The sequence below is a fragment of the Lacerta agilis genome, chromosome 5 (genome assembly GCF_009819535.1).
Source record: "Lacerta agilis isolate rLacAgi1 chromosome 5, rLacAgi1.pri, whole genome shotgun sequence".
Taxonomy (NCBI): Eukaryota; Metazoa; Chordata; class Lepidosauria; order Squamata; family Lacertidae; genus Lacerta; species Lacerta agilis.
The window spans coordinates 17,757,704-17,769,284 of NC_046316.1; the positions used below are offsets into that span (position 1 = coordinate 17,757,704).

General features: G+C 42.9%; 1 protein-coding gene across 1 annotated transcript; it reads left to right on the top strand.

Annotated features, from left to right (window-relative positions):
* Positions 1 to 635: 635 nt before the first annotated feature.
* On the top strand, positions 636 to 5,755 carry LOC117046621 (PLIalpha-like protein). Its single transcript, XM_033148749.1, has 4 exons — positions 636 to 778; positions 2,963 to 3,062; positions 4,102 to 4,185; positions 5,227 to 5,755. Exons 2-4 carry the CDS (start codon positions 2,975 to 2,977, stop codon positions 5,565 to 5,567), a joined length of 513 nt encoding a protein of 170 aa, XP_033004640.1. The 5' UTR covers positions 636 to 778; positions 2,963 to 2,974; the 3' UTR covers positions 5,568 to 5,755.
* The last annotated feature ends 5,826 nt before the right edge of the window (positions 5,756 to 11,581 follow it).

The following is an 11,581-nucleotide window of genomic DNA, read 5'->3' on the forward strand; positions in this document are numbered from 1 at the left end:
CTCTGAATGATCAGCTGCTCTCACCGGTGCTTTTAACTGTTTTGTGGCATGATAAACCTAAGCTTTAAGTGATCATTTGTCAGACACCTCAGCTTTAACTATTGGTTTATTAACTGTGATTAACTTCAACCATGGTTTAGCATTATGTTGGAACCAGACCATTCAGAATAAGCACTGCTCTGAAACTACCAGACACTGTAGGTCAGCCTTCCTCAACCAGGTGCCCTACAAATGTTTTGGGGAGCAGCTCCCATCAGCCTCAGCTAGGATAGCCAATAGTTGGAGATGGTGGGAGAAATAGTCCAAAATACCTGGAAGGCCGCAGGTTGAAGAAGTCTGCTCTAGACACATTTTCAGAGCAACTTCTGTCTGTCTGTCCCAATGGCATTAGTTTGCCACCCAGATTGTGTAACTCTGGATTTATTGAGTGTCAGGGATGGGTTCTGCTTCCATGCCAATAAAAACATGCCTACATTGCACTGCATTGAGAAATCTTCAGGTAAATTCATATTCCCCACATTTGTTTCCTCGTGCTTTTGGGTCTGTGGCTGCCGGGAGATTTTCAGAATTTCTAAACATGCAATGCTCGTTGATTTTGAAAGACTAAACTGTTCTTAAACAAACAGCTGTACTTTACCACAAGGACCTCCTTTGAGCAATCGGTTTGCTCAGCCCTTACATTGCTCAATCAGCAGGTTATTTTGAATATAAAATGACCGCTGTGTGATGGAAACATTATTCTCAGTGAACCTCCATCCAGAGCATCAGATATCTCAGAGTAAGTTGGGAATTGTAATCTTATGGTGTTTTCTTTTTTTCTGCTGTTTTAATCAGGAATTGTGGGTTTCTAATAAGCATCCTAGCTGAAATTTCCTTTCAGTGTGGAATTGCTCAGTTTTATGAATGGGGTAGAATGCATGATTTATGTAGCACCTATTATTTTTAGTTTGGCTGGTCCTGCATACACTAATAGGTTGAAGATGCCTTGCAAACCATGGTTTGGGTATTGTACTATGCATTCAAATCAGGCTGTGCAACTATGGCTTGAAGACAAGTTGCAAACCATGATACGTTCAAGTGTTACAGATGCACTGAGCAAACCCTGGTTATGTAACTTTTCTTACCTCTCCAAACTCTCCTTCTAAGGAGCCAAGCTGGTCTTCCTGGTGTATCCTTATACACAACCTTGGAGAGTGGGGAAGACTCAGCCTGATAAGTTAAACCCCCATTTTCATCATGTGTCTGGTTAAGCCAAGTTTAAGGCACCAAACCATAATTATTGCTAACCATGGTTAAGTATTATGTCTGCACTGTCATTGTTTCTGCCATGTTGGACAGATTAATACAAATAATCGCAATGTGAAGGGTTTTCCAGGTTTGGCTTGTACATTTTGAATTAGAAGTCTGCATGCTTTGCAGAGTCATCCTTTTTGCACACTGCCTGGAAGTAAGTCCATTGTGTTCAGTGGGATTTCCTCCAAGTAAGTGTGCAGAGGATTGCATTTTTAGTCTTGTTGGCATCTCTTGATTTTTTTGATATTGGGCAGTCTTCAGATATTTAACCTTACAAGCTGTCAGCTGTCAAATCTTAATTACCCTTGGATGTGATCTATTGAATGCAGATAACTGTTTAATGCTGTTGAATGTTCTTAAAAATAGTGCCTGCTGTCCAGGGAACATTGGCAAATACTGTACACCAGTGCTATGTTCTATAGCAACAAGGTAGTACTGTAGTGAACAAACTTGAAAGACCTGGGTTCAAATCTCCACTCACTCATGAAATGCATGATATTAAGTCCAGTTGCTAATTCTCAGGCCAATTTACACATCTCTGGATTGCTGTGAAGATAAAATGGCATAGAACAAATCCCAGGCACATCATTCTGATGGAAGGTCTGGATGCAAAAGTGGTAAAGATGAATTTGATACACTTGTGTTTTGTTTTGTTTTTTTTAAATCACAATTGTTATTATTACCATCTGCAGCAGCAGCATCCCATACCTTTTTAAAGAGCACACACAGAGAGATATAAAAATATGACAAAACAGCAATGTTTTGAACACCGAGATACTAAAAAGCAGAAAAGGCCTTGGAGCACATAGAGCACAACCACACAAAATTAAAGCACTATTTAATCCCATTGGTTTCAAAGGAAGGGGTAAGTTTGTGCTTCGCTTGCTTCTGTTGTGATCAGATAGGATTTAATAGTGTTTAGCTTTGGATTTATTGTGCTTTAAAGTACATGAACACTAAAAGTTAGACTCTAAAGTTGACTCCATCAGCTAGCTAAACATCAGGATGATGGGAGTTAATAGTCCAACACCACCAGGAAGGCCACAGGTTTTCCAGGCCTGGCTAAAAGCATTTGTACTCTTCTCTATTAATCATTGTTATGTTATTTATACACTGCCCATATAACTGGGTTTCCCCCAGCCACTCTGGGCAGCTCGCAACAAAATATTAAAAGCACAATAATATATCAACCATTAAAAAGTCCCTTCAGGTATCTTCTAAAAGTCAAATAGTTGTTTATCTGATGGGAAAGGTGTTCCACAGGGTGGGCAGCACCTGCCGAGAAGGTCCTCTATCTGTTTCCCTGTAACCTCACTTCTTGCAATGAGGGAATGGCCAGAAGGGCCTCAGAACTGTACCTCAGTGTCCGGGCTGGACAATGGAGGTGGAGATGTTCCTTCAGGTCTACACTATAGTGAAGCAGCAAGTGTTCTGCAACAGGTTTGGAGAATGAATGGACGTTTAGAAACCCTTTAAAACAAAACCAAAAAATTCTATTTGTGGAGCAGCATAATAGTCTCTAGCTGTAGCTGCAGACCAGATTCAAGGTCAAGAACACAGGACAATAATGAACAGGAAACTTGGTAGGCTGCTACTGCCACCTTACGTCATCAGGGACACCACTCTCACTGTCTGTTTGTCTTTTTCTCTCTCTTTTTATATATTTCAGACAGTCTGAAAGATGCGTCTGTTTCTAGCATTCAGTGTTCTTCTTCTGGGAACATCTTTGACCAGCTCACATCCAACCCCAGATGAGGATTTGAAAGAAAGTATGTTCATATAATAAACATGTGGATCAGACATAGCTCAGGGGTACAACACAGGCTTTCGATACAAAAAAACACCGGTTCTTTATATCTCCAATCAAAAAGGGATCTTAGGCAGTAGAGATGGAGAAGACCTCTGCCTGCGATCTAGTTCTCAAAAGCTGCTGGTTGGGTGGTTAACCTGTTTTTGGACTGTACCATCTCAGAAACTGTAGAATGGGACTCAAGTGTTGATCTACTATTCAAAAAATGAATAAATCACAGCCCATAGAAGCCGACAAATCAAGGCTGGGCCTTGCCTTATAGCAGGGGTGACCAACTCCCAAGAGATTGCGATCTACTCACAGAGTTAAACATTGGCAGTGATCTACCCCCTTTTGGGGGGTTCAGGTCAAAGTTGTTGAGCTTTTTAAGGTTTTCCTTCCTGTTTTTTAGGATTCCAGTCTTTTTTTAGGGAGGAGGAAGGCCCCGTTTTTGGGGGTGCAGGGCAAAGTGGTTGAGCTACTTTGGGGGGAGCCAGTGATCTACCAGTAATCTACCACAGACGTTCAGTGATCTACCAGTAGATTACGATCTACCTGTTGGACTTTCTTGCCTTATAGCTTTCTGTGTGCAAGGAATGTTTCATTTTGAAGCAGCACTCAGATGTGCAGGACCTTACCTAAAGTGGGACAAACCAGAAATAGGTTTACTAGCACTTACAGTTCATAAGAGTTGGACTAGAGCCACTGTCAGTTGACATAGCTAATACACCAAATGGGGCAAATGTCTGGTTTTGCATAAGCCAGATCCATATATTCTTTAGACATATGTTGAACTTAGGGGATCCAATTGAAGAATGAAAAGTGTATTCAGAGTTTTAAAAGTAAATGCCATGCCCAGAGAGATAGGTATGATGCATGCACAATAGCTAATGAGATTTCTTCAGATGGATAGAAATCCTTTGAAAGAAAAGACAGCATGCCAAGGAATATTAAATGTTCCTGGATATTTGTCTTGGAGAGTTAATTCGCAGTGAAAGTGATATTGTTTTCCCTTTCAGGAGTGCACAGTTTGGAAGAAAGTGTAAAACGTTTGGAAATAAAATTGGACACAGTTACAAATGCTTTCTTTACAGTCCATAAAGGTAAGACAGCTGGAAGTATGTTATTTTCCACAAACCATTCCCAGAATCCTAGATTCTTTTCAAGGAGGATTTCCATTAAGTGGTCCACTTTAGAATTACACTCAGTATGTTATGTTTGCTGCCAGCTTTTTAAGATTTTTTTTTTAAATTGTATTTAAGATTTGGGAGTTATTGAAATGTTGATAAAAATAATTTCTGGTCTAGGCTAGTGATTTTCACACTTTGATGAGGAAACAATTGTCCGAAAGTACAATGTCTGTGCTGTGGAAACATTGTGTCCAGACGTTCCTATTTTCCAGGACAGTCCCAGATTTACAGAAGCCGTTCCGGTTTCTGATTTGATCCCACAACGTTCTGCTTTTCCTTAGAATGTCCCTATTTTCATTAGAAAAATGTTGGGGGGTATATGTGTCTTGCCAAGGATTCTGGGTTATGCTCTTGGGTTTGAATGGCTCAGAGACTGTCAACATACAGGTAGTGCCTTCCAGGTGTTGATAGAGTAGCGATCCCATCAGTCCCAGCCAGCGTAGCCAATGGTAAGGAATTATGAGAGAAATTTAATAACTAAAAATAAACAACATCTGGAGATACCACCAATTGCAATCTCTAGACTGTGGTTCAATGCATTGCTCTGCGCAAAGTAAGAATGTCCTCCCCCAGGCACCCAAAGCTCTCCTGCAACTACAGATTGCCGAGGAAGCATTGGTCAAGCACTCAATCTTGCCTGCCATTACTGAGTTCCTGTTAGTTTCCAACGTAATACAGGATTCCCAGAAACAGTGTTTACAAATTGCTGAAAATAGACTCGTAGCATTTCAGAACATTGCCAGTTTTAATTTTTAACCTCCTACTCTTTAAATAAGGTGCATTGCCCTTTGCTTCTCCATTGCCGTCCTCCACATCTGATCTCAGATCATAAGCTCCTTGGGTCTTTCACTTAAGTTGCTCCATAGTGCATTGTGAATAATGGGGTCTATATTAACCAACTTGTAGCAGCAGAGCATTTGAAATTATTGGAATGATTGTGTCCTGTATTTCCAGCTCGCAGTTTTGGAACTGGCAGTGAAAGGTTATACACCACAAATCTGGGTGAAGGGGACTTCGAAACGCTCAGTGCCACCTGTCTCACAGCTGGCGGTCACGTTCCTTCTCCAAAGAAGGAGGCTGAGAACAACGCTTTGCAGAGTGTGTTGAAGAGGCATGAGAAATCCGCCTATGTTATGGGCGACAATTCTGCCGGATACACAAACTGGGCAGCTGGAGAACCAAACAACTCTGACGGAACTAAGAGCTGTGTGAAAGCTGACAAAGAGGGGAAGTGGCACTCCACATCATGTGGAGAGAAGCTCTTGATGGTTTGCGAATTTTCCTTTATCCCCTAACTTCAGAACCAGTGTTGGATGAGGAGGACCTAGGTTCAAAGTCTCACCCTCTGGGTGACTCTCAACCTAACCTACCTTGCTGTGTTGTGAGGATAACATTGGGAAGTCCCCATGTATACTTCCTTGAGCTTCTTGGAGGAAAGATGGAAAGTAAATGATTGTGATAAATAAAAGGCATTGCTTGAGCTCCTCTGGTACGCTTGATATGTGTTTTGTCATGTATGAAGCTTATGCCTAGGAAAGATAAACCTACTGCATATGCACCCCCCCCCCCCCAGTTTCTGTTAAGCCAGGCCAGCAAGGTGAACATACTTACCTAAGTCACACATTCTGAAATCATGTAAACATCTTTTGAAACTCACACTTTCTCTTCCCGGTCAAAATCAGGCTTCCTTAGCATATATACTTCACAGCATTTATGTTGCATCAGTTCATCGTTATTCCCAGGGCACTGTCCAATAGAGGCATCATGCTTCAAAGTGTTATCAACCACCCATTTGTTCATTTTCTATTTACCAACCACTCCCTGCAAGAAAACACAATCAAAGCAGGTACAATTAAAATATATAAAGACAACCCACTCTTAATAATCAGTAGGCACATTTGCAGCTTATTCTGAACATTGTCTCCAAAGGCTGTGTGAGTTGTATATAATCATTTCTTAAAGAGTGGCAAGCATGCCATTCAGGGGTGCCAACTTGCAGAAAATATGGGGGGGACAGGTAAGGCCCGCTCCACATAACTGATTACATGACAGCACACACATTCCATTTGAATGGCAATGCCCATCAACTTTGGGGGGCGGGGTCTAGCCCCTTCAAATATTTTATGGGGGAGTGAAGGGACCTCAGCCCCTAGGAGTTGGCTCCTCTGATGCCATTTTTTGAACTGCATATCAGCTTTGGAAAACATTTGCTTTAGCCTCTTACTTACCAATTACAGTCGTACCTTGGTTGCCAAACGCCTTGGAACTGATATGTTTTGATTCCTGAACGATCGAAAACCAGAAGCAAGTGTTCCGATTTTTGGAAGCCAGACATCCAGCACAGCTTCTGTGGCTTCTGATTGGCTGCAGGATGCTCCTGCAGCCAATCGGAAGCCACGTCTTGGTTTTCGAACAGTTCCAGAAGTCAAACAGACTTCCGGAATGCATTCTGTTTGAGAACCAAGGTACGGATGTATATTTATTTCAGCATGAAGACTTCCAACAAACAAAAAACCCAAGGCATCTCTCTCCTTTCAGTTTTGTGACATGTTTGAAGGAGATATAAGCAATACGCTTTTTGCTATTTACCCTTATTTGAAGTGGTATCTCCCATGGGGAAACCTTACGGCTTGCGAAAAATCACCTACAACCATTTTCTGAATCAGAGCACAACATATCAAGAAACACGTCCTATTTCCAATTAAGATCTTGGAATAAGAGATAGTGACAGAATCCAGTAAAATGGAAAAAAGTCATCTCCAGGGAATGTATAAGTTTGTTTTCTTACACTCTCCCATATACATTATTAAAGCTTTCAATCCATTGCTTCTGTGACTGCCAGGAGGCTCTTTGTTTGCTTGTCAGCTCAAGCAAGTATTGAACGAGCCTTGATTTATTCATAGCAAAAATAAAGATTTACATAACACTCTGTTTTACTGTCAAATTGCAATGTTCAGCAAATAGCTGGCAAGCACAGCTCAAGACTCCATGGGACAATGAAAAATATTTTAAAGACCATCATTTCTTTGGGGTAATGATTCGAAGGAGCAGAAGTGAAGGAGTTTAGGAATGTGATTTAGCATTTGTTAGGGTTTCAACCAGGGCTCCCCCCCTTCAGATGGAGCTTCTCAGGTGAATGAGGGAGCTTCTCTAAGAGAATGAGGGAGGTGTTTGTGGTGACTCCCGTGAAAAATAGCACTGGTTTCAATCAAAACAAAAACCAGATCTGGGGTGGATTGATGTGTCTTATGGTTCATTCAGGCATTGGGAAGAGGTTTCTGAGAATGCATGCGGCTAACCCCACCTGCTAAATGCTGCTGCATGTGTCAGTCACACCTCCGGATGATGTGCAGGCAGCATCAGTTTGAAGGGGACCTGTGCATATACCTGCACAGCCCCTTCCTTCCATGGCAATTGGAAGACTTGTCAATAATGCTTGACATCCTACAGAAAGCTGTACATGCACACACTATTAATTTGCTTACTTATTGGATTTCTTACTCATCCTTACCATCATAGCATTTTCTCTCCCCCCCCCCCCCGTTTTGTTTTCTTAGTAGACTGGGCCCCTGGCTCCTCTCAATGTTGCATGTGCAACATCGGAACATCACGTGACATTGCACATGCAACATCAGGATGTCGAGCTGGGCCCCCTCAATCACCCTAAGAAGCTGGCACCTCTGCTTACCGTAATGACTCAGGGTGGGTTACAACAATAAATATACCATTATAAAACAAATGAAACAGTCGCAACCAGAAAACCAGAAAAGTGAAAAAAAACCACCCAAAAAACAGTGGGAAATAGTTGCAACACAGAAAGGCTTCTTGGAAGAAGAAAACCTTCATTAAGTATATATCCATGTAGGAGGGTCCCCTTCAGTGTTACAGGAATTATTCATTGGCCGAGGGAGGGAGGGCTACCTGAGTGTGTTCTTGAAAGCCACTTCACATTTTGGGTATCCAGGGGTACCAAATAACTAAGCAGGCCTTCCTGATCTATACCTATGCATCATGCTTACCTAAATACCTGAAAAGATAATGTAGCATTATTGTTTTTTCTGAGACTATCAACATACTACTTTTCAACAAAAAATTCACAAAGTAAATACCCTTTACCAACTAAGGAGCATGGCCCGCCCCACAGGAAGGCCACTAAGACCAGAGTCTAAAATTACCTAATTGTACACATCTACTCTTGAGAGTCCCATGGACTGCAAGAAGATCAAACCTATCAATTCTGAAGGAAATCAGCCCTGAGTGCTCACTGGAAGGACAGATCCTGAAGTTGAGGCTCCAATACTTTGGCCACCTCATGAGAAGAGAAGACGCCCTGGAAAGACTGAGGGCACAAGGAGAAGGGGACAACAGAGGACGAGATGGTTGGACAGTGTTCTCAAAGCTACCAACATGAGTCTGGCCAAACTGCAGGAGGCAGTGGAAGACAGGAGTGCCTGGCGTGCTCTGGTCCATGGGGTCACGAAGGGTTGGACATGACTAAACAACAACACATCTACAGACACACACTGCTCTGTTTCTGCTGCTGGGTGGCCTGACTATGTTACCCTTATACCACTCGTGTTATGAAGGTGTTGTCAATTGAACCTGAGGTAAAAGAAACACAATAGACCCCCTCTCTCACACACACACTTTTTTGCATTTGGGAAGCTCCCCCATAAAGGTACAACGGGATCTCCAGTTTGGTTGGGGTTCTCTGCTTTTATTTTCATGCAGGTAAATTGAGCCGTGCTTTTCTCCTAACACTAAATCTCACAAAGGTATTAATTTCCTCAGAGAAGAATTGTTCTGTTCTCTCAGGAACATTGTGTCACTGCCAGCTGGAGAGAGGCAGACTGTGCCTCCACCAATAGCAAAGGTTGGTGTGTGCAGAAAAAAAGTATGTTCCCCCAAAGAAGGTCTGTGTTAGGATTTATTTATTTTTAATGTGTCATTTCTCCTGCCTACGTATCGAGACAATCATAAAATGCTTTATATAAGACATTGCATGCGTTTAAGGCACTTTGGGCAGATCCTTTGTAGTTGAGGACAGGGTGAGATGAATGAAGATTGTCAGGAAGGCAAAGGCAATCTGTAGCATGGCAGGATCGGCTCAGAATAGCAAGCAAGGTGGATCCCAGTGGGTTTTTTTAAATTCAAGGAGGCTTCCTTGGCTGGTCTCCCTACAGTTCCTCCTTTAGGTAAACCCAGGTGATAACCAGGGCCAGCCTATTGTTATGAAGAGTGCAGAAACTGCCTAAGTTGGAACAGATATTGCCAGCAGGTTGTGGACAATGACCCGCAGCCTCCCACTCACGCCCCCCCCATTGTATAGGGCAGAGTTCTGTGTCCAACGTTGCCAGTCCTGCACCCCCCTAAACTAGACTGCTGCCCTCAAGTGCCATGAAGAATTCCCCCATTGCCAGCGTTGGAAGAAGAAAAACCCAACTGACATTACAGTTGGTTTCTGGGAGAGGCTATTTTGTTCTTTGCCTCGGGTAGCACAACATCTTAGGCTGGCCCTGCTGATGGCACATGGGCTGAAGCCACCTGACATCCTGTCACTGGTTCAAGACACATTATGGGTTCACAACATGATGTACAAGTGGGAAATGTTCCTGAGTCACAATTTGTACCAGAAGTGCAAGGTAAGAAGGGTGGGAGGGAGGGAGGGAGGGAAGAAATGTTAGCTGCATCCTCCCCCACTCATTTGTGCTTGCCTGAAAGTACCCACCATAACAATCCAGGGAACTATGGGAAATTTAAAATGGTGGCTCACATGCCTGGCCTCCCAACATGCCGTACTCTCAGTGACAGTGAGTCCTGCTATTGTATGGAGGTCTTAGCAGCTGCCTGTGGATGCCAACAGCTGGCGCCAGTGCTGTCGAGGCCCTTCCTCATACTATGACCGGACTTCCCCCACCCTGCAAAGCTATTAATATCAGTGGTGGAAGAGGAGACTGGAAATTTCTAGACAAATAACAAGGATAATCCTTACTGTGCAGCAGTTGTTTTGAACTGGTGAAGCCCATTAAACTCTGTTGACACGGTGTTGGGGAAAGACTCAATTAACAAGGAAGGCATGAAACCATGTAATTATAAAATACTTATCTCCTTATTTCCTTACTTCCATTGCCTGCCCCCCTGCTCAGATGCACACACCAGTTGCCATTCTTCATCATATTATATCTATAATAGCTGTCTAGTTCTGCAACTGGATCAGGAGGGACGGAATGCTTGTGCCTATATAACAACGCCCTCCCTGGCTTTGCCCATGCGGATTTATTTGCAGAAACAATTCCCTTATCTTGGAGACTTCCTCCAGTTTCAGACTGTTTTCCTTTGAACCTGTTCCATACGCCAAGAACGACTTTAAAATTAAAATATCACCACAGCAGGTCATTGTCAGCCATAGATATATGACATGTGTAAGACAAAGAATGCCTTATTAGCAAAAGTGGTATTAGTGAAAAAACCATTTCCTGGATTACTGGTAGGTTTAATAGTTATGTGAGCTCATAATACACCCAATAATGGAGTGTCATTTGTCCCTTTTAGATGCTGGACCTACTCAAACCTTACCTGAGATTTTCCCTGACTAGGGCTCAAATGAACCAAACCTTACTTGCCCACAAAAGTTCTGACTAGCCTGCTTGCCCACACATACCATCTCCCCCTTTGGAATTCCCTCCCAGGATGTATTAGACTGGTGCTGTTCCTGTTGGGAGATTTAGGATAGAAAAAAGAAAGTACTTCTTCCTACAGCGCATAGTCAGACTATGGAACATGCTCCCCCAAGGGGCAGTGATGGCCACAAACCTGGATGGCTTCAAAAGACAAATTTATGGAGGGGAAGGTTATCAATGGTGACTAGCTATAATGGTTGTGGCTCTACCTCCACGGTTGCTGGAAACCATGGCAAGGGAGATTGCTGTTGTGTTCATCTTCTGCCCCCTGGTTTGCTACAGGTATCTAATTGGCCACTGTGGGACTAGATGGGCCATTGGCAATACAATGTCCGTACACACACACACACACAATTTCCCATTCAAAATGCTGGCATTGTTTTCTAAAGTGTTTGCAATATTTTGTTGGGAGCTGTCCAGAGTAGCTGGGGCACTTTGGTGCTGCTGAATCAGACCAAAGGCCCTATCTAGCAGACTGTTCCCACAGTGGCCAATCCGATAGCTCCTGGAAGCCCTCAATTAGGACACGAATTCACTTTTATTTCATGTAGTCATAGAACTGTAGAGTTGGAAGGGGCACTGAGGATCATCTTGTCCAGCCCCCTGCAATGTAGAATTATGCAGCTGTC

Coding starts and splice junctions, on each gene's coding strand:
- LOC117046621 (XM_033148749.1), top strand. CDS start 2,975: ATGCGTCTGTTTCTAGCATTCAGTGTTCTTCTTCTGGGAACATCTTTG. Junction 3,063..4,101: donor AGATGAGGATTTGAAAGAAA/GTATGTTCATAT, acceptor TTTCCCTTTCAG/GAGTGCACAGTTTGGAAGAA. Junction 4,186..5,226: donor TTTCTTTACAGTCCATAAAG/GTAAGACAGCTG, acceptor CTGTATTTCCAG/CTCGCAGTTTTGGAACTGGC.